Raw genomic sequence first — 23,954 nt, forward strand, 5'->3', positions numbered from 1 at the left:
ATTCTTGAAGTTTCTCAGTGTAAGCAGAAACTCTCGGCTACTTCTTTTGTTGCTCTGTCTGTTTCCCCAGGGTGCTATGACAGAGATCCTCATAGTCTGGGGGCTTTAAATGACAGAAAATTATTCTCTTGCAGTCCTAGAGGCTTAAGCTCTGCAATCTAGGTGCCTGGCCCCATCTTCACATGGCACTGTCCCTCCCATGTGTGTCCGTGTTTCTTCTTCTTTTTTTTTTAACATCTTGTTAGTTGTCAGTGCATCTCTATTTATATGTGGAGCTGAGAATCGAACCCTGGGCCTCCCAGATGCTAGGCAAGCTGAGCCATGACCCCAGCCCTGAGTCTCTTCTTTATAAGGAAATCAATTATACTCTATTAGGGACCGTGTTAATCCAATATGACCTCATTTAAAAAGATTACATCTTCAAAGACCCTACTTCCAAATAAAGTCACAATCACAGGCATCAGAGATTACACTGCCAATGTCTTTCTGAGGGACCCAGTTGAGCCCACGACTCTTGCTTAGGAGGATGAACACAGGGCACCCTGAGAAATCCCACCGGGAGATCAAGGGACCAAGCTGTCATTTCTGAACAGATTATCTGGAAACCTTCAAGGGTGTCTCAAAAATGCAAAGGGTACACATTGTCCTCAATATGTCATGGCCACGTCATGAAAGAAGCTTCTCCGCCCCCCCCCTGCCCCCGAAAAAATGCCACATCTCATCACCAGCGTAAACCTATGGCTCAGGATATGTAGGTCAAACGTTTCACACAGGGGGAGAAAGAGGGACCAGGACTGCGTTTTGCAAAACTCAACCTTCACTAACGAAATAACCATCTAGCAATACATCACACTTGCAGGGACAGCAGGCTTGTCCAGAGTGACAGAGAAGACAGTGACAGCTACAAATGGGGCAAGGTGGAAGAGAGCCAGCCCCCAGGTACAACTTGTCTAGAGCAGGAACTTAGGGAGGAAAGAAAAGGGAAGCCACAGGTACAGGAGTGACAGCACCTGGCTTCACTAGGGGTTGATTAAAGCTTTGTGCTCAAGGGGACAACATCATTAAGAGAAATGTACAGCGGGGAGGGAAGCCTATGGTGGACGGGCCAGACCTGAGACATCTGGCCAGGTGCATGGTGTGCTGGGAGGGTCTGCACAGCCATGCACACACCTAGAATCTCGGGGTGCAGCAGGAAGATGCCTCAAGTTACTGTTCTCTAATCCAGGGGTCCCACGAGTGTTCAGAAGAGCGGGCTCCCCATTCCTGACTGAGACACAGGCAAGAATGAGAAACCCAAGGACACAGGACCCAGCTGGAGCATGGCTAGTGACTCCCAGCTATGTGACCTCCTAGGATTTTAGTTATGGACCAGGAAAGGCCTCGGAAGATCACACACAACCCAGTGGGCTGTTCCTATTTGGAAAGAATCTTCTGGAGAGCGGGTCCTGAGACGATGAGACTTCACTCCAACCCTTCCCAGAACCTTCTGGAAATCCATACATGGATACACAACCTCATGTAGGCTGCCGCATCCCACCCCTTTGCTCTGGACAGAAAGGTTCTCAACTCACTGTTGACTCTGGTTATGGGATGCTGATCGGCGCCTGCAGCTGACACTCATCCAAGATGCCTCACAAAAGCTCAGAGTACGGAGGATAACAAGAGTCCTCTGTGGCAAATAGTTTGGGAGCCATGGACCTGGGCCAACCCATCTTACAGATGAATTCCTGATGAACACACGGAACAAACTTGGGACCACAAGAGGACGATTCAACTGAATAGAGCTGCCTGAGGTTCAGTGAGGTACAGGGACTTGCCCGAGGTCACAGAGTTGGTTAGTGATCCAGTCAGCTCCAGCACTAGACCTCCTAACACCTAGTCCAGTGCTCCTAACACCTAGTCCAGTGCTCTTGTCAATGTGCACAACATGGCACCCAGGAGGTCCTGCACATGCCATGCTGGGGGACTGCCGCTCGCTTCCTATGTGTGCTTCTCCCAGCAGGCTGGAAATTCCCTGAGGACAGGGGTTCCACCTTCCTCACCCTCGTTCCCAGGTGCTCAGCACAGGTCTGTGTACACACACGGACCCGGCAAGGGCCAAATGAGTTACAGGAAAATTTAGGGCACCACACAAAGTAGTTACCATTACTTTATTACCTTAGGAATATTATTATTTCTGGGACACAATCCCTGCCTCAAATAAACAGATCTTTAGCGATGGAGGAAACTTTTAAAAGAAGAGAACCAAAAATGGTAAGCATGGAGTCATCAGGACAGATACTTAAATAAACAATCTCCTAAGACCTTCTCACACCTGTCACTCCTGGGTAATCGATAAACTTTGCACACAAAATGGCACCAACAAACAGGACGAGGACCTGTGCTCACTAGGAAGGACACGTGTAGACTTCACCAGTAGTAAAGCCTCATGAGCAGATAATGCAAAACTGTGTCCATATATTCAGTCAAAGACTAAAATCCAAGGACATGCTGAGTTATTAAGGAAGAAAAAAGATTGACAGCTTTAACCATATTTTCAGAGGTCACATGCAGAAATGATAAATCACAAGAAAAAAAACAGTATATTCTGAGACTCAATGAAAGAAAAAAAAATACTATATAAATGGCACAAGTTCATGTCCATTTCCAGTTAATCAAAAAATGAGAGAGGCAAAGCCAGGTGCAGTAGTGCACACAGATAATCCCAACATCTGGGAGGCTACAGCAAGAGGATCCCAAGTTCAAAGTCAGCATGGGCAACTCGGTAAGCCCCTGTCTCAAAATAAAATTACAGAGTGGTAGAGCATTTACCCAGCATATGGGAAGCCCTGGGTTGGGTCCTCAGCACCACACACACAAAAAAAAAGGTGGGAGAGGTAAGGGGGAGGCCATGGGCTGATGTAGAGAACAGCATCAAACTGAGAGGCCAAGGCTCCGGTTCTTGGCACAATTATGTGAGTTTTTAGCAAGTCACTTTCACTGCTCGGACCACAAACTCTTCCACTGATCAACACATCATCTTCCAGGATCCCTGTGGAAAAAAAAACTCCATCAAAGTATTTCAGGTCACCCGTCACAGCAGCACACATCTGTAACGTCAGCATCTCAAGCAGCTGAGGCAGGAGGATCACAAGTTGGAGGCCAGCCTTAGCAACTTAGCAAGACCCTGTCTCAAAATAAAAAAATAAAAATAAAAGGGGGCGGGACTGACAATGTAGCTCAGTGACAAAACAACCCTGAGTTCAATCCCCAGTACCAAAAAAAAAAAAAATATATATATATATATATATATATATGGAACCATTTGCATCTAGTAAACACTTAGGTTCACTTTAACAAAAGTGACAGATTTGGGGCATCGGCTACAATTAAGTAATTTCCACAGGGCAGGGGCCAGTCTCTTGCCTGGAATTATCTGAACGACCTCTTGTTGCCCCAACTCTAAAACCCTCCTGGCTGGGTGCGTGCGATGCTAAGACTTGTTGTTGTTGTTGGCAGCGGGTGGTAGGGATGGCAACCAGAAGGGGAAGGCAGCCGCTGGCCATCAAGGGTAGAGAGAGGCAGTCACTGCACAGACCCACAGACTGGGGTGGACTGCAAAACATGGAGGAGGCAGTGTTCTACACTACAGGGTGCTAGGATCCTACCAATAGTCAACACTCGAGTGCTCCAGAACAACTGAACTTGACTTTATTAAGTAAGTGAGCGGGCGGCTTATGGCTTGCCCATTAGATTATAAGATATCTCTTGAGTCCCCATGATTTGCCAGGCAATGTGTTTGGTTTCTGGGGACACAAAATTGGGTAAGACAAGTTCCCTGTTCTCAGTCTCAGGATGGGGAAATGAGAAATACTGGGCCAGGACAGATACTAAAGAGATAATTCCGCTGCAAACAAGCCTATAAACTAAAGGAAAAGGTGTTTAGGGAACAAAAACTCATATTTGGTTGGTTGTTTTATTTTTGTTGTTTGTTTGTTTGTTTTTTCCTGTGCTAGGGAATGAATCCAAGGCAGAGCTATATGCCCAGCCCTGAAATTTTAAAATTTGGAATGGTTTGGGAAAGGTGTAGCAGAAGTACAGGTTGGCTGGATCTTCCAAGTAGATATGCATCATCAAGAGGAACAGCATCCAGGCATAGGGAACAGCATATGCAAGTGAAAGTCTACCATGAGGCCATCTGAGCAAACAGGGAATCCTGGGCTACAGATGAAGGACTGCAGCATCTGAATGATGACTGGAAAGAAAAGAAAGGCACACAGCTTCCTTTCAATAGCCAGGGAAAGAGAGGTAAGGGGGAGGTTCTTGGCACAATTATGAGTTTTTAGCAAGTCACTTTCACTGCTCGGACCACAAACTCTTCCACTGATCAACACATCATCTTCCAGGATCCCTTCCAGGAAAGGGAAGATTTAAAGAGCACGGGTCGAGGGCTGGGGATGTGGCTCAAGCGGTAGCGCACTCGCCTGGCATGCGTGTGGCCCGGGTTCCATCCTCAGCACCACATACCAACAAAGATGTTGTGTCCGCCGAAAACTAAAAATAAATATTAAAAAAATTCTCTCTCTCTCTCTCTCTCTCTAAAGAAAAAAAAAAAGAAAGACATTCTATAAAGAGATATATTAATCAAGTGCAGTAGACAGACTTTCTCTGGATTCTACTTTGAACAAACCATTCAGAATTATTTTTTCCCACCACACTAGGGATTGAACCCAGGGGCACTCCAACACTGAGCTACGTAGGTCCCCAGCCCTTTTTATTTTTTGAGACAGGTTATCACTAAGATAGATACCCAGGCTGGCCTAGAACCTGCAATCCTCCTGCCTCAGCGTCCAGAATCACTGGGATTATAGGCAGGTGTCACCATGCCTAGCTTACTGAGACTTTTTTGCTAAACAATCAGATAAATTCTGTCACAAATTGGATTTTAGATGATTATTAAGAATTAGGACTAATTTCTTTTTAGGTGTTACAATTGTTTTTGAATGTGTGTGTGTGTGTGTGTGTATCTTTAAGAGTTCTTATGTATTAGAGATACATTCTAATACAATGATATGATGCTTGTCATTAACTTTAAATTAGAGCAGGAGGTAGGGAAGGAGGGTTGGGAGGCAAATAGAATGAACCAAGATGGGTTACTGTTGAGGACAGATGTGTGGAGTCCACTGACGGCTACATTAAACTTTATACACTGTATAAACCGGTGATGGCTACAGTCTATACTATGGTTCATTATACCACACCACTCAATTTTTCCACAATGAAAAGTGAGAGACAGGGCTGGGGATATGGCCCAGTGGTAGAGCATTTGTCTGGCATGCAAGAGGCCCTGAGTTCAAATTCCAGCACCACAAAAAAAGTTTTAAATAATAAGAAAAAAAAAATGTGAGAAAGAGATCTGATAAATCCCTGGTAAAGGGTTTGTTCTTGGTCCTCTAAGCCTGGCTTCTCAACATTCAGTGTAAAGAAGAATCATCCGGAGAGCCTGCTAAAATGCAGATGTCCAAGCAGCCCCACCAGAAATTCTCCTGTGGTAGGTCCAGGTTAAGGCCCCGAAATCTGCTTTTTCATAAAAACTCGAGATTATTCTAAAACTGGTGGTCAAATTTGGAGACATGTCGCTCCAGGCACTAGGAAGCAAGTACCAAGGTCTGTGACATCTCATCGGAGTTAAATTATCTTTAAATTATTTAACTCATCAGAGTTAAATTATCTTTCTGGTGCAATGTAAAAGATGGGCCTGAGGGGAGGCAGGAGAGTGGAGGCCGAAGGAGGCAGGAGGCTGTCACACCAGCCAGGGATCAAGACAGTCTGTGGCTGTGGAGCAGGAAAGGAACGAATGGCTGCAGAGACATTTAGGAGTACAAATCAAGGGACCTTGTAGCTGACTGGGTGCAGGGGTGAAACATCAGGGATAAACTTCAGAGTGTCCCCAATTACCCAGCCTTACACCTTGTTGTGTGCCAGGTAGCACAGAGCACAAAATCGTCTACACCCCCAGAACTCAATAACTTGGCTGAGCCAGGAGGATCTCGAGTTCAAAGCCAGCCTCAGCAAAGGTGAGGCGCTAAGCAACTCAGTGAGATCCTGTCTCTAAATAAAATACAAGATAGGGCTGGGGATGTGGCTCAGTGGTCGAGTGCCCCTGAGTTCAATTCCTGGTAACCACCCCCAAAAAATATATAAATAAATAAATAGCTTGGCTGAGTGAACATGGAAATGAATGAAACCATCTATTTGACCCTGTTTCCTACAGAACTGAAGAAGGGTGACCATTCCAGTGCTCACCTGCGATACCAAAGGGGAAAAGATGTCATTGACCATGTCCAACAGGAAGAAGGAAAAATCCACTCCCACACCAAAATGCCAAGTCCAAAGGGCAGTGCCAGGGAGGTGGGCCACTCCTTTCTCTACAAACTGGGTAAATGCTCTAGCCCCGTCAGGAGGTTCACAGGAACCGGCCCTGACAACTGAACACAAACGTCAATTAAAATAAGATTCATTCAATAAAAATAAGAACAAAACACTTAAAGTGAGAAATCAGCTTCAGCAAAGCATCTTTGGCTTGCTGGGGCATCAATCTGATCCAAGTTGATTTAACCTATGCAAAATCATTCAGGGAGGGCTGTGGCCTTTTTCCCCATAAATTTCTGGGCAACAAGAACTTCTGCCATGAAGAAGGGGGCTGTCGAAAAGATCTCTAAGGCTTCAGGAAGATCACCTACCCCCGTACTCAGCATATCATGCCTGTGCTCAGAAATGTCGAAGGTGGTGCACGCCTGTAATCCCAGCAGGAGGCTGAGGCAGGAGGACCGCCAAGTTCAAAGCCAGCCTCAGCAACTTAGTGAGACCATAAGTCATTCAAGGAGACCCTGTCTCTAGATAAAATATAAAAAAGGGCTGGGGATGTGGCTCAGTGTCTCTGGGTTCAATCCCTGGTACCCCCCCCCCAAAAAAAAAGAAATGTCTAAGGGGTTCCCTGTGGCCTCTGGAGCCAAGTCGGGGCTCCCTGGCATGGCATTCAAGACCACTCGGTGCAATCCAGCCTGCCTCCCTGATCTAGCTCCCTCTCTGCTCCACAGCAACCTCTGCTTCAGTCAACTGGGATGAGGGGAAAGCAAAGAAGCCGCAGGTCCTGGCTCCATATCTGGCTGTACCCACTCAGAGAGTCATCAAACTTCATTCCCCGTGTCCAAGCCAACTTTAATGGCCTAAGGAACTACCTCCTGCCCTGTCGCCAGCCCTGGTGACATCCTGACCATCCTGTCCATCCAGCTGGTGAAATTCTGTCTCCTATCTAGCACTGCTCCAGTGGCCCTGCTGTCCCCTAGGGATCATTTTCTCCTCTGGAGTTTCAAACCATTAATTCTGGCCACTGGTCCATTCCCCGGCAATTGGTAAATGCCCCTTTGTAGTCTTCCTGGTTTATTTTAATTTTCGCCCCATCTCCTCTTCCAGAGCTGTGTGAGCTCTTTGTAGCTCCAGTCTCCAGCCTAATTACATTTTTCCCCGTTTTGAAAATATCAGTGTCATGACATGGACTGGGACATAATGGTCACCAAGAACTATTATCCAATCTCTTGATCTTGAAAATTAGGACAACTTGTGTGAGATGGCTGGCATTTGTTTCTGTCTGGCCCTGGGAGCTGGGGTGCCTAATTTCTGGGACTCACTCAACCCTGGGATCGCAGGCGACTTGAGGGCAGCCAGCAGGAATAGTAGCCGCTAAAGATGAGGGTTGCTTGTTTGGGGACTACCACCCCAGATCCATGGAAATGAATAAAAGAAAGAACAAGACATGATGGACAGGAGAAGGCAGCAGCAGGAGTGCCCAGGTCAGGCTCCAAGTCCCCTGGCATGCTAATCCCCGCTACTAGGAGAAATACAAAAAAACTCTAAAGACACACAAAGAAGAAAAAACAAAAATCCTCAAAAGTTCCTGATTGCTTTTATTTTCAGTTAAAAAAAAATGGTTCTTAAAGATAAAAGGCACCACAGAGATAACTGTGCTGGGAAATACTTTGGGCCAAGCCTCAGGCCCACCCCATGAAAGGATGCTCCCAGCAGCTAACTTGACCTGGGGAACCTGCCCATTTCACCCTGCCTGGGATGAACGCCCGTCTCAGGCAGAGAAAGAGCCCTAGTGCCTGGGCTGAAAATGCACAGAGAGGACGGTGCAGGCTGTCACTGGACCCTGGGACAGTCACAGATCACAGAGGTCAGCACCCACTTCCAACACAGGAAGCAACGGTGGAGGGGGCAGAAACCAAAAGCAAATGGAAGAAGCCAGGTACAGGGAGGAGACCGGAACAGATCTCCAGAGAAGGGCAGGGTCGCACACCCACATGGCCACAGAGGGACAGGGGAGCAGTTCCAATCACCAGAGACCTGGATGTGCTTTCTGGCTCTTCGTTGCTGGTCTGCTGGACTATGGTGTCCCTAGGACAAGTACTCTTCTACTTCAACCAACAGGGGTGGCTTTCTTTTCCTTGCAACCAACCAAATATGCCGACTCTAGCATTCTCCCTTAAGGTAAGCTGGAAACACTCCACCAGGAGACCCCTCTCAGACTCCATTTCAACCGACAGCAACTACTTTTGTCTGATTTATTACTGCTGTAAGCCCTTCCTCTGGAAGGGGGAGGGGCGGCAATCCCTTTTAAAGCTGGACTGATTCTAGGGCCGGGCCAGTGTGATTCTTCTAAAAAACGCATCTAGTTTGGTCAGCTTATCCATTCCCTGAAAGCCAGAGAGCTACCACATCAGTAACTCTGTTGCTAAGGCAACTGCTTACTTTCCATATCAACTGCAAACGTGTTGCTATGGAGACACATATACAAGAAAAATTCCTCTCTCCAGCCAGGGACCAGATGGCAGTGAAATGGCAGAAGTCATGGGGTAGGGGCTCTGCTAAGTGGGATGTTCGCTGGAGTGCATCTCTCTCACCCCATCAGAGATGCAACAGCCTTGAACACGTTCTGAAGTTGCATCCTCATTACTAAAAGCGAAGAAGTAAAACACAGGTTTGACTTCACCTTGTTTCTGAAGGAGAGGCAATCCTGAAATCCTCTTTAGTTTCCATACCTATGTGCTAATGTGTCCCAGATTTATACCTCTGCCCCAACTTCTCTATTAAGCTTAAAACTCATATATCAAACTTTCTACCTGAAGGCTTCACTTAGATGCTGTTTAAAAAAAAAAAAAAAAACTCAAATTTAACAAAGTAGGAAGAGAATTTTTGCTGTAATTCCTACCCCACCTCCCAACCCAAATTTGTCCATACATCTTCATCTGCAACCTGATTCTGGATCAAGCCAGCATACGTGATTTCTTACCTGGACCAGTGGAATGAGCCTAAAAAAGGCTACTCCTTCAACACTTCTCAGCTGGGCGTGGTGATGCACGTCTGTGATCCCAACTACATGGGAGGTTGAGGCAGAAGGATTGCAAGTTCAAGGCCAGCCTCAGCAATTTAACGGGGCCCTAAGCAACTCAGCAAGACCCTGTCTCGAAATAAAAAGGGCTAGGGATGTAGATCAGTGGTAAAGCATCCCTGGGTTCAATCTCCAGTGCCAAGAATAAAAGAAAACACACACACACACACACACACACACACACACACACATTAAAATGACTGAGTCATTGTGTGCTTGAGGCATGTGTGAGGCCCTGGGTTCAATCTCCAGCACCTCGAATAATAATTTAATTAATTAATTAATTAATTGGCAAGGGCTGAGTCTATATTTTCACTTTGCAAACTATTTTACCAGGTCTCAGAAGCACAGCGGTAAATGCCAGCTCTTACTTTATAGGATCGCATCTATGGAAGATTCAAAGAACCTGGTGTGCAGCAAAGCATCCCAGAAGGACTCAGGTGACTCCCTGCCCCAGCTCCGTGACAGGTTGCTGGGGCTCTGACTCCCAGATTTCTTTCCCTCCACTAGAGCTCTGATGGGAGTCAGCGTCCACAGGACTTGGCTTTTCCTTCCAAACACAAAGTACATGCAAAATGTTCTGCTAGCTGGGTGTTTTCTGTCTAATGGCATTAGCTAAGTCACTTATCAGTCTGGTCCCCAGAGGAGGACAGTCACGGCCTTCCAGAAGGCACTTCACAGAGCTCCGGTAAATGGAGGAAAACACTAAACCAGACCTCTTGGGACCCAGAGGACATCCCACACACCCGTGACAGCAAAGGAAGGGAAGGAAGGGGACCCAGGGAGCCATTCCCCAGAGAAGCAGTACCATCCTCTGCTGGTATCCACTGCCTCCTGCTGAGTTCACAGTGAAGGTACTCAAGCAAGCACTCACACACTCAAAATCAAAGACCTCATTCTGTTCTTAGAGCTGTCTGTAATCTTACATAGCAAACCATCAAGTTATTATTAAAAGAATAACTTTAGACACTACTCTCTCTTCAACCACATATTGCCTTGCTTTTCTTCTTATCACACTTGGCACAGACTACATCTTCACTTCTATCAAGCTAATGCTTTTGAAGATATTAAATGCAATTTAACCAGAATATCTTGAAGCAAAATGCTGGTTAACTGGGATGTTTAGAAAATGGGTCAGCATCTCGGCTTTACTGAAGTTACTAGGGCAATTTACAGTTTTCCACTTGGCATCCTCACTCTTAACAAGTTCTCCGTCCTTATTTACCTAACTTTTCAAACACCATCTCTTCCTGCCTTGTCTCTGACACTGTTCCACCACATTACTGGGCCCACCAACCCTGGACTTGTAAGCATCTAGACCTTTGTGGCAGAACATCCCATGCTTAGCCAGGTGTGGTGGCACACGTGACTTAGGAGGCTAAAGCAGCAAGATCATAAGTTCAAGGCCAGCCTGGGCAATTTAACAAGACCTGTCTCAAAATAAAAAGGGCTGGGAATGTATGTAGCTCAGTGATTCCATATCCCTGAGTTCAATCCCCAGGACTAAAGAAAAAAAAAAAAAAAGCCATGTTTACTTAATAACAGAACCAACTTTTAATTGGGGGTTGCAATAAATCCAGAGATGACTACATTTCCCAGCCTTCCTCATTGCTAAAAGAGATCATATAATCAGGTTCTAGCCAATGAAATAAAAGCAGAGTGTTGGGTTTCTGGGAAAGCCTCTTAACACTGCTATATGGGGAGGACCCCCACCTTGGTCTTTCCCTGCCTACCCCTTTCTGCTTTCTAAAATGAGAACATGCTAGTAGATGCCCTCTTGTGCCAAGAAAAGACTTTAGAATGGAAACCAGCAATGCACCAAAAATGGTAGAGCAGAAAGACGACAGACGGGATTCTGCTCAGTTCCTCACTTCTAGCTTGTTTAAAACGCAATCCTTTGGACTTTCTAAGACAAAACAGTCAAGCCTCATCCTACCTAATCCATTCTTGGAAGTCTCATTCCCACACCAAAACAATGCTCTGTGCACAATTTACTCCAACATTTCTACTTCTATCAGAAATACTCAAAACTTACACATTAAGGTGCCTTCGGTTCTACATAAAGTCCAATACCAAGTGGGGGGAAAAACAAAAATTCTTGCCCACCATGTTTATCTCATCTTCAAATGCCTCTCCCTGGAGAGGGAAAGCCCCCCTGCTCACATCAGATGACACTGGCTACTCACTGCTTAGGCACACATCTGGTACTTACAGTAATTTACCATTTATTTTTTTATTTTTGGTCCTGGGGATTGAGCCCAGGGATGCTTGACCACTGAGCCACATCCCCAGCACTTTTTTGTATTTATTTAGAGACAGGGTCTCTCTGAGTTGCTGAGGCTGGCTTTGAACTCATGATCCTCCTGTCTCAACCCCCCCCCCCCCCGCCAGAAGCTGGGATTATGCCTGGCCTACCATTTATTCTTTTTTTTTAATTTTCTATTATGTTTTCTGTTTCTTTGGAATGAGAGCTACTAAAGTAAGAACAGAATTTCACTTTTTACTTTAACTTCAACATCCCCAAATAATTCCACTGAAAAATCAAATACTCAGAGGACCCCTGAAGTCCCCAAAATGACATCTACCAAGATACCAAGGGCCTATTAACATGAAGGCATTGCAAAGAACAACTTGAATAAAGGCCACAGTGTAAAAAACGCAGTCCAGGGTAAAGTATCAAATAGGGCCAAGGGCTCCATCCTTACAGGGCTAATTAGAAGTATTCACTGAGAGAAGCAGCAAATAAGTTAAAAGTGACAAAACCAAAACCTGTTAAAAAAAAGACCTGCCTAGCAAACAAGGTGGTATCAACATAAACACTCCATTAGCCTTTAAAATATCCATATTCATCTTCTGCTTCAAAGAGGTGGTAGACTTCTCCATGAAATGTGAAACTTTCACCTTCTTGCCAAGGTTTAAGAGCATTAAGATGACCTAGGGCTCAGAAAGGGAGTGGATTAAGGGCTGGGGTGTGGCTCAGGGGTACAGAGCCTATATAGGATATGCAGGGCCTGGGTTCCTTCCCCAACACTTCAAGGAAAAAGAAAACGAGTATGGATTAATTCAAATGCTCATGATTTGTGAATAAAGCAAAACCTATGATCTCCTGTTTGAAAAATAGGAGGTCAGTGTGCCAGCTTCCTATATTATTTACAGCAGAGAATACCCCGCAGTTAAAGTGGTTTCAAAGGGAAATCCCAATGCCTCTTCAGCTCAACAGGGAAGGTTGGGAAAACAATCTGTTGGTTGGATCTGCAGGCAGCCACTGATGAAGAGGCGTCTGGTAGACCTACTCAGATGCCACAAATCTCTGCCAAAGAGAACACACCAGTCCTCAATAGCTGAGGAGGACAGACACATGCACTAATGGGGCATTGGGTTCCAGACGCCTTGAATAGACCTTTATCAGGTTCACCAACATCTTCCTAGGAAGTCACTGCAGAAAAATAATGAGAGACGGGAAACATAATAAAAGGGGGACAGAGCACTGACATAAGGGATTTTGCTGGAGACATTCTGTGAGCTAGGAGGAGACTGGGTATAACTCGCTGGGTGGGGGGCTTTACAGGCAGCAGGTACAATCCTATTTTGAATCCTTTTAGCACTTATTATATTAGGGGCTTCAAAAAGCTTGTTGAATGAATAAATGTGCAGAAAAGCAATAATCAGTAGGAAAGAGCAGGACAACAGAAATGTGTCCCCCACCAAGAAATCCGATGCCTGGAGGGATCAGGAAGGAGCAGGGTCTAGGAGGAGCCAATAGGCACGATGAGCCAGAAACACAGACAAGGGAGGGGCAATGGCTTCTTGGGATCACAGAGGAAGTGGCCAGGAAGTGGCCACCTATTCCAAGGTCGGTGACATAGGGGCTCTATTTATTTCAGGCCCTGCAGAGATGCTGTCAAAGACTCAACCTTCTGAGGTGACACAGTGGACACAGATTACAGAAAGCAGCCCATCCACTGAGCACGGGGCACTACAGGTGAACAAGAGGCACCTATCTTCTGGCACTGCAGCCTCTGACACTGTGCAAGGAACTGGGCTCACTGACCCCAGGACCACAGAAGCATCTTCTACACCTCATCACATCTTTGCATAATCTCAATTCACTCATCATGGACAGACTGTACTGTCTTTCAAAGAGAACTTTTTATCAAAATAATAATAAGTTTCTTCTTTCAAAAAATGTCTGCCAATTTAGACAAGTATGTTGACTAGTGTCACATGAAACACACTCTGGGGGCTGGGGATGTGGCTCAAGCGGTAGCGCGCTCGCCTGGCATGCGTGCGGCCCGGGTTCGATCCTCAGCACCACATACAAAGATGTTGTGTCCGCCAAAATAAAAAATAATTATTAAAAAAAAAAAAAAAAAGAAAAGAAACACACTCTGGATTCCAAGAGGCAATCAGAGGCCAATGTGCATATATGGGTACAGACACCAGCTGCTACCTCATTTTCAAACCTGCCTTTGAGGGCAGGAGATGTAGCTCAGTTGGTAGAGTGCTTGCCGTGCATGCACAAGGACCTGGGTTCAATCCCCAGCACCACCAAAAAAAAAAAAAAAAAAAAAAAAAAACCACCTGCCTTTGAATGCTGGGTGTGACAGAGCATGCACATAATCCCAACAACTCCAGAGGCTAAGTAAGACAGGAAGATTCCAAGTTCAAAGCCAAGCTGTGCAATTTAGAGAATTTGTCTCAAACTATAAAACAACAAGGGTTCAATGAGCACCCAGTACAGGTGGGAAAAAAGAACTTCATCCACCAGGAAGAAGAGATGGTAACTGCTGCAGGGATCCTATTAAGAAAGTAGCCAGGGTGCAGTGGTGCACGCCTGTAATCCCAGGGGCTGGGACAGAGTCTGAAAACCAGTTGCCCAGAAGGCAACCACGTGCTCTGTTAAGGCAAGACCTTTGCACTTATTGACAAAGACAGAATTTGGCCCCATCTTAATAGTGTGGGACTATTCTCTGCGCTTATTATATCTCCTTTATTTATTCTCTATATTTCTTGTCTATCCTGCACCTCCAGAGTTAATTTAGCATCTACTTGAGTTATTTTACTCCCCTACAGCCAGATTCATAGCACACGAGGAGAAGTACATAGAGATCACCTACAATGACCACTAAACAGAGAAGGTATACTCCAGCACCAAGGTTAAGATCATGCCCTATGCAACTGGAAGGAATTAGGAACTCCTATTCTGCCACTTACCAGCTGTGTGACCTCCAGAAAGTCACTGAACCACTCAGAGCATAACCCCTCATCTACTCTAGGAAGGAAACCAACAGGACCTATTCACAGGGCATAATGAGGAAACAATGGGATGCTGCATGTGGAAAGCACAGAGCAAATGTTCCATGTGGGCCCACCACTGTCCAGAATACCAGTGGTCAGTCAGAGGCCCTATTAAGAAAGTAGCCAGGGTGCAGAGGTGCACACCTGTAATCCCAGCAACTAAGGAGGCTGAAGCTGCCAACCTGGGCGACTTAGCAAGACCCTGTCTCAAAATTTTAAAAGGGCTGACATGTAGCTCAGCTCAGAGGTAGAATGCTTTTGCCTAATGGGTATGAGTCCTGGGTTCAATCCCAATTACCCACACTAAAAAATGTAAAAATCTAAACTAAGCAAACAAAATCTTGGAATCCTCTCCCTACAGCCCCCAAAAATGTAAAAATCTAAACTAAGCAAACAAAATCATGGAATCCTCTCCCTACCAAAAAAAAAAAAAAAAAAATGCAATATGCAATGCCACGTGACATTGTTGACAATGATTCCAGTGGTCAGTCACCACAGCCTCTGACACCTAGACACCCAGGTTAAACCCCTGAGCAACTATCAACTCCTCTACTTCTACAGATGAGGAAACTGAGGCCCCAAGACAGCCAGATACCTCCAGCACCAAAACTAGAACCCGGAATTCCTGTTCAGCCCTCTTTCAGCCAAGTCGCCTATGTTTATAAGCTAAAAATGTATTCAAAAGGCGTATTGGTGCACATCTGTAACCCTAGCAGCTCGGGAAGCTGAGGCAGGAGAACTGCAAGTTCAAAGCCTGAGCAACTGTGAAGCAGTAAGCAACTCAGTGAGACCCTGTCTCTAAATAAAATACAAAATAGGGCTGGGGACGTGGCTCTGTGGTCAAGTGCCCCTGAATTCAATCCCCGATACAAAAAAAAAAAAAAAAACCCATATTCAAAGCACTTGTCCCTACTTATGATAAACATACTTTTGTGCGGTATTTCCTTTACAAAACTTCTGATGACAATAATGTTTTTGTTAATACAGCAAGAGGGGAAGAAAAAAAACACAGAAACAGAAACACACAAACCTGAGCCATTATAATTCAGTGTAAAAAAATAACTGTATTTTATTTCTCATTTATAAGCAGCCTAAGAGATTGGTAACTTCCAGTCCTGAGACCTATATTTAGAAAGCAGAAAACATAATCCCACACTTTAAAACGGCCTTGATTGATTTCAGAGAAGCATATCAACAGGTGACACCATAAGATGAGAGGCAGACGTGGAACTTTACAGAGTCAAGAGCGGCTGACCTCACATGAACCCAGGGCTTGACTTCGGCATCCCCGGAGCAGGGCAACCAGGCTTCAGGACAGACATGACACCATCTGTACATGACGTTCTCGGGGACAAGGGACCCAGAAGTCAGAATGTGATCCAGACTTCAGCCAGTTAAATGAAATCACGAGGCCAAGTAATGGATGTCTTTAACAAGGGCACAGACAGAAAGGGGAGCAGGGGACAGCGGTGCTGGCCACTAAAAACCTTAAGGGAACATCGCAACCAAGTGCAACTCATAAACTGAGTCTGGACCCCAATTTAACAAACATTTTGTAAATAATCAGGGATATCTGAATATGGGCCTAGTATTGGGTGACATCAGAGAACTGGTAATTCTGCTCTGGGGACACAGGCAATGTGACTGTCTAAGAAATTATCAATTATTCATACACATACTAAAATATGCTAGAAAAAAATGACATGAGATCTAGAATTTGCTTCAAAATATTTCAGCAGCAGCAGCAACAAAGAATGAATGAAGCAAGGCGGGTCCTCATTAACTGTTGAATCTGGATGTGGGTCACCAGGGTGATGGGTACAGAGTCCCAGTATTCCCTACTTCTGTGTATGTTTGGAAATGTCCATGATTTAAAAAGTAAAAATAAAACTCTTATCTTTTGAAGTCTTTTAAGAGATTAAAAAATGAAAGCAAAACTGTCCTTTTTCTTTGATTTATTCATGAGAAAATGTTCTTGGTGAAACCTGAGCCCTGAAGGACCCTGGTTCAGGGATTCTCAAACCTGGCTACACATCAGAAACGCCCACAAAACTTATCTCTACTACCAATTTTCCACAGCCTACCTCCACTCTCCATTTATCTCTGAGCAATGATCATTGTTTTTAAACACCACCAGAGATTCTGATGCAATCTAGTACCTTCCTACTCCAACAGCCCAGCCAAACAGTTGTTCAGCAGGGTATGTGTTCCAAGCCCTCAGGGACAAGATCACACAGGATTCCTCATTCTACTAGGCCAAGCTTAACCAAGTTCTCCACTTTAAGAAAAAAAGTGATCCAGGTGCAGTGCCACACACCTATAATCCCAGCAGCTTGGGAGGCAGAGGCAGGAGGATCGCAAGTTCAAAGCCAGCCTCAGCAACAGTTGAGGCACTAAGCAACTCAGTGAGACCCTGTCTCTAAATAAAATTCAAAATAGGGCTGGGGATGGGGCCCAGTAGTTCAGTTGAGTGCCTCTAACTTCAATCCCCAGTACCAAAAAAAAAAAAAAAAAGTGAATGGCCAACTTGGTACAACTAACTTGCAAGGCACTGATGTTCATCTTCCTCTAATGTATTTCTCACCAACATCTGAATGTATTTGTGTTGAGGTAGAAATTTACAGGAGGAGGGAGCCACCACCAAGTAAAAATTCCCTGGAAAAAAAACAACAAGTGTTCCTGTACAGCCCAATGGGCTCTCCCTGGGCAAACAATCAGGGGAATGCCTTTCCTTTTATTCAGCTAGCCCAGGGAAAAACCACAAGTGAATGGCCCGGGGCCAGTGCCCTGGAAGTACCTGGGTTACCTAAGCAAACCTGGCAGTTGTGCCTCTCATCAGCCACCAGCTGGCCCCAGGGTAACCCAAGAAAAGAGGAGAGAGGAAAAACACAACTCTAGCCTTGTTCTCACAGCATCACTAAGGCTGGGAACAAACTCCAAACCACAAAACTGACTGGCACTGATCAGAAACATGTCAATGCAGGTCAGCATGGGTAGGAAGCCAGCACTCAACATTTCACAAGATTAACAATCTCAAATCCTTAAAACCACGCCTTTTCAACAAACCCTATCTGCATTTATCCAGATTGACACCCATCACCCGCCCCCCAAAACAAGACTCCCAGAATCCAGTGCCGGGCGGGGTGGGTAGAGGTGAGGGTACAGGGGAGTTCCTCCAGGTGAGCTGTAACACACACCACCCAACACCAGCTTGCGGCTCCCAGGGCTCCACGATGAATAATCCTCACAGTCTGGCAGCTCACTTTGGAGTTGGTGTTTAACATTTCAGACTGTGCATTTTCTGAGTTACTTTTATGTGCACCCGAATTATGGCAAAATGCTGTAACTTGCAGAATCGTGTACACCAAGCTAAAAGCCCTGTCCACCGCTTTATCAGGGACAGAGGCTTTGAGGTCCTGATGGGCACTTCCTTCTCTACAGTCTAGGTCTGGAATTGCCTGCTCTGACCTTCCCCTTTTTTGCCATAAGAACCCACCAATAAGAAGCCTTTAGTTTCACAGACCGGGTCTTTACAGGGGAGAGAGAACTGTCTCCTAAGTTTCTAGAATAACTTCAAGCACTTAATAGAGCGGAGTCCAGAGGCCAGTCTCCAAATGGCCAACCTGAAAAATGGAGGGAAGGCTTGGTAGCCCACACCTATAATCCCAGCCACTCAGGAGGCTGAGGCAGGAGGATTGCAAGCCCAAGGCCAGTCTAGGCAACTTAACAAGACTCTATCTCAAAAAATAACAAGTACTGAGGAAGCAGTTCGGTGGTACAGTGTACCTGGGTTCAATCCCCAGTTCCAAGAAGAAAAAAAAAGAATGGGAAGGAGGAAGTAGATAATGGAGGACAAGTAAGGGCTTCTCGGACCCGGGACTTCTTCATTTAAACTGGCACAGAGGTTGTTACAGGTACATAAAAATAAGGACCTGAGGAAGGAGAGCCCCGAAGACGAACATTCACATCTGCACACTCCATCCCATCAGAGTCAGACTCCGTGGCAACCACATCCTTCCTCTCCCCGTGACACCACCACTCCGCACCTCGACCCTGTCCCATCCCCACCTCATGTACACTCTGGGGGAGCAGACACACGCGCCCAGCCTGAGCCAGCAGAACCCTGGCTGCCCCATCTCCTTATGCATAGTCTCCTTCCACGTCAATGACAAGGAATCAAGCGGAATGTTCTCAGGCTCCAGATTCTACTTGAAACAAAAACATGTGTCTGGAGAGAAAGACATGGAAGACCCCAACCCCGCACAGCCACAGGCCCCACACTTGAACACGTATGAACAGCAGGACACCAGGACTGGAAAGCACAGTGACATGAAACTGCGGACGGAACTTTTTCTGGCAATTTATTTTAACTGCGGCAACACGGCTTTCCAGAACGCCAGGTTAGATCAGGTTTTGTTTCTCCACTGGGTGGATCCTATCTCTGGCGCCACCTATTATATTCCTTACCAGAAAAGTAAAGCAACTTATTAAAACCGTCTTCTTTTAGCCAACCACGAAGCCCAAGCTAAGAATTTAAAGTCAAAATTCAACCGTTTTAACAGTCCTTCTGTAATGGGACCCTTACCCTGAGCCAATTTTGCCCAGGGAGTTTCAAAGTTGCCAAACTCCAGATTTCATAAACGTCCTCTGGCAACTCATGTCCCTGATTTGTCTTGGAGTATATAAGTACCTTCAAGTACCCTCCCAAGGTCTCTTGATGTCCATTTATTCCAGAATCCTGGGGAGGTGGTCTTTTTTAATATTCAGGAAAAAAAAATAGTTTTTCTCTAGACCTTGGTGGCAACAGGAGGCCAATGTCCACACAGAGAGAAACCTCATGGTCAGTGGGTGCACTTAGAATACAGATCTTTGAACTCTAGGGACCCATCCACATGAAGGGGCAATCCTGAGAACCACTCGGTTCTGTGAACCACGGCTGGGTATGAGAAAGGCCATCAGTGGGAACTTCTTGACAGCGTGAAGACGAAAAAAGAGCACATAACTCATAAGGTTAAGGAAACAGAAGTCTTTGCGACTACCTAAATGAGCCAAAGTAAACAACAAACAAACAAACAAAAACAGGCATTTATAAACCCCTACACTTCAATGTGGGGGATATGAGCTGCTTTTTGGTGGAGAAAAATATGTCATAAACTGGTTCCAGACACATGAGGCTTACCTGACTCCTCTCTTTGTCCACTTTCTTAAAACACTTATTCAATGACAAATTATGTCTCACTGAGTTTTTCCACCCAGTAGGTGCATTCGCAAAATACGGAAAATGTTCCAAGATCCAGTTGTAGATATCCTTCACTGGCAGGCGCTTGGTTGGAGAGTCCTCGATGGCCATAAATATGAGGCAGCTAAAGGAGTAGGGGGGCTTGCAGTTGGGGTTCTGCCTGGCATCATAGGGCATGTCAGAGTGGGCTGGGGAGGGAGGGGTGTCGTCGTCCAGGTCCTGGACGGGGCTGACACTCCTGAGGACCGACTCCCCAAAGCTCTTCAGCAAGTTCTTGCTCTCATGCAGCCAGTTCAGGTTGGTCAGCTCTTCATCTTCCATGGTCCCCTCTTCTAATCTGATGTCAGGCAGAGAAAAGTCGAGGTCATCGTCTTCCTGAAGGGCCTTGGAGAAACCACTACCCCGGTAACACTGACTCAGTCCACTGGACACACTAATTCCTGAGCTTTCTGGCTTCTTACTGGCAGGCATGACTGGACCCATTTACGTGAAGGCTCCTGGGAGAGAGAACGCAAAGACAGAGGCGTTGGTCAAACTCAAAACACAAGGCAGAGGAGGCCCTAATTCTCCCACTCCCTCAGCCCACCCCAGCCTCCTCTCTGGGTCCGGCTCCATAGGGACACCACCTCATGACTCCCACACTGAGCCCCACAAACCCACAAACCCACCACACAGAGATACGCTAGTAAGAAACATCAGTCCACCGTTTCAACAGCAGGGTGATCTGATACCCCTTAACCTAACTGAAAACGTTTACACCATCTTTAAGGTGCAAATAAATCACAAAAAGGATACGAAATTCACCATCTCCCTTAGACCTTCAAAGGCTCTCGCCATGTCCTGGGGGAAATCAATTATTACCTGGTATCCTGCTTTCTCCAAAATACTCAAAAGTATAATATAGAAAATTCTTTGGAGCTTCATGATTAACTACAAAATAAGTACAAAGGAAAAAGGCTTTGTGCAATCAGTCTGTTTATTTTTCTAAAAAAAAAAAAAAGGAAAACACTTATAGCATTTATTTTATTTGTATTTATTTTATTATGTTTTTGAGACGGGATCTCACTATTATGCCCAGGCTAACCAGAGCATAGCTGGGATAACAGGTGTGCGGCCACTGCTCCCAGCTAAAATGAAAAAATAAATAAATAAATATAAATTTAAGGCCAATTGTTCAAGATTAAGTTCAGCCATTTCTATATAAAGATCATTACAAGGGCCTTGGAATTAAAAACTGTGGCCCCAGGGACCATTGATTTGGTTCTTTTAACCAATTCCTTCCCCCCAAAAGTCATGATCAAAAACTGCAAACTTTTCAAAGCCAGCCTCAGCAATTTTGCAAGGCCCTAAGCAACTTAATGAGACCCTGTCTCAAAATAAAACATAAAAAGGGCTAGGGGTAGGGGCTGGGGTGGGGGCTCAGTGGTTCAGAGCTTGCCTAGCATGTGTGCGGCACTGGGTTCAATTCTTAGCACCCCATATAAAAAGATAAAATAAAGGTCCATTGACAACTAAAAAATATGGGGATGGTGGGGGGGGCAGGTTAGAGGTATGGCTCAGTGGTTAAGCACCCCTGGGCTTAATCCCTATTAGAAGGGAAAAAAAACTGCAAACTTAATAACATTTGGCAAGTTGGAAGAGGATGGCAAGGATTTTGTGGATTTGAACTTGAGTATGAAGCACATTAAATTTTATTAGGACACCACACCCAGAATGCAAAAGCAAATGATTTCAGACAAATAAGTGGGAATGAAAGATAAGCCATTAACTAAAATTGGAACTGGTTGGGGGGAAAAACGTCGGGAAAGAGCAACTGGCAGCTTCAAGGCAGGAAGACAAATTCAACAAAAATTGTTACAGTATTCTATTCCCTCCCCTCATCCGGAGCCCTCCCCATTTTAATCAGTGACGCAGAACAAGGAGTAAAATAATATCTGATGAGAAAAACAAATAAAGAGGTGGCAAATCACAAACAGAACAACCACTACAGATAAAAAGTACATTCAACCCTCCAGCACTCCACCTAAGCTAGAACAGCAAATGTAACAAAAAGTCTTCCAGCCTCCCTTTGTGCTGCTCAAACAATGTGCTTAGTTTATTAAGAAAAGTGTTTTAATTTTTTTTTCCTCTTGAGTAAAAAGATCAAACAATTTACCTAGAAAAAAAATGAATGAACACATCAAAAGCAGAGACAAAATCATTCTAAGCCTCTAAATGTCCATTCCCACCACCTCTGAAATAACTGCCGCTTCAGCACGGCAAGCTCTAGCTTGGGCTTCTAGAAAGGGAGAGAGATGTGGGCAGCAAACCACCAGCCAAGGACGCCAGTGAACTGCAACACTTTCCCTCTTCCCTGAGGTAGACAACCTGCTGGACAGGTGGGAGGGGCAGCTCTCTGGAACTGCTGCCAGATGCCCATCTCTAAGGAGAGAAAACTCCAACCTGGCATCACCACCCAACCCAGGCAGGACAGACCAGATGCCTTGGGTTCCTCCACTGGAGCATTTCTTTCTGTCAAACAAGGGAGCTACTCTGAGTTCTGCATGACACATGCTAAAGAAAAATAAATAAAAAAGCTAGTGCCTCTAAGTCTGGGATATGACAGATTTCTGTCAGTTATTGCTCTGGTCAAAGCCAGGCTTGTCTCAAAAGTTTCCTCAGTCCCCATCAGAAAACGTCCTGATTTCCAGTATACCCACAGAGCACACACAAAGGAGATCTACCCCAGCCACTGAAGTCAACTTTAGCTCCAAATGAAAGTTTTATGTCTCCTGAGCTTCCAAACAGGAAAATTATATCATGGCTGACAGTAAAGTAATTTAATTGCACTGTTGCTATGACAACACGCTGCTCTCTTTCTTTTTAATTTGCTTATTTGTCAGTAGCTTCCCAAAGGAACTAACACGCTATTCTCCATGTTTTCTTTTGTTTTAAACAAACACTGCAAGCAATGTGGTTATATTAGAAAAAAAATGGCACTGTCGGAAAAAAAGAGGGTTTGGGGGTTCATACCCCGCGATCATTTGTCTGCTTTGTGCTCCCTGCAGACTCTCTGTTAACTGCATCCCAATAAATCTCTCATTTTATAGTAACAGTATGGATGGCTGCTGATCACTAGTTCGTGTTAAAAAAAAAAAGAAAAAACCCAGTTCACAGAAACCACAGCTGAGGAGTTTTCCATTATTATACGCTACATAATCGCCAAATCTTTTTTTCCTATTTTGTGGAGGGAGGGGGGAGTCTGGATCATGTGAGCCCACAGTTAAGCAAACATTTCTAATCTGCTGCCAATAAGGTTGCTCACCAGATTCGCAAAGAGTTTTCACTAGTGACCTCCTTACAACTTTTTAGGCTTGTTATTGGTTACATTCGCTCTACAACACACACACACACACACACACACACACACACACACACACACTTTTTGTATTTTGTTTCCTTTTTTACTTATTTATTTTTTTTTAACGAAGAGAATGCAGCAGAAAATCTGAGTTTCTTGCCTGGTATCAGAACGTCTCCAAAGAACTGACAAAGACGTTATGGCCCAGCTCTGAACAGATGTTCCATGTGAACTTTAAAAAGTTGAGAAATTCTTCCCGAGTGAAGCTGGGCAGTCTGGAGTTTGGGGGCCCGGGGAACCCCCCCCACCCCGCCGCCCTGCGCGCGCACGCACGCACGCGCTCCACTCAGGTCTACTGTACTTGTCAAAAACATTTCAAGGGGACCAGCGGAAGAGACCATTGGCTGCTTCCCGAGTCAATCAGCGGCGTTGCCAGGCAACGGGGAAACTGCTCTGCTCCGCGCACCCAGGGCAATTGGGAGCTCGCATACCTTCACTGCCGGTCAGATGTCATAAACCTTTTATTGGCTGCACCGTGGCGAACCTTAAAAACAAATCAATAAAAGCCCGCCGACCCCCAACTTATCCGGAACCCAAGACGGGTTTCAAGGAGACGGGGTGAGGAGGGGTCGGGCCTCGGGGGTCTC

General features: G+C 45.4%; 1 protein-coding gene across 7 annotated transcripts in view; it reads right to left on the minus strand.

Annotated features, from left to right (window-relative positions):
- Positions 1-23,954, minus strand: part of FOXN3 (forkhead box N3) — a 382,952-nt gene that overhangs the window by 189,706 nt on the left and 169,292 nt on the right. For all 7 annotated transcript variants that reach the window (XM_081291238.1, XM_081291233.1, XM_081291234.1 and 4 more), the window contains one exon: positions 19,908-20,464. In XM_081291238.1, coding sequence (XP_081147364.1) covers positions 19,908-20,450 — 543 coding nt within the window. In that variant the 5' untranslated portion in view covers positions 20,451-20,464. The remainder of the gene's footprint in view (positions 1-19,907; positions 20,465-23,954) is intronic.

The sequence above is a fragment of the Spermophilus citellus genome (assembly GCF_964194105.1).
Source record: "Spermophilus citellus genome assembly, chromosome: 4".
Taxonomy (NCBI): Eukaryota; Metazoa; Chordata; class Mammalia; order Rodentia; family Sciuridae; genus Spermophilus; species Spermophilus citellus.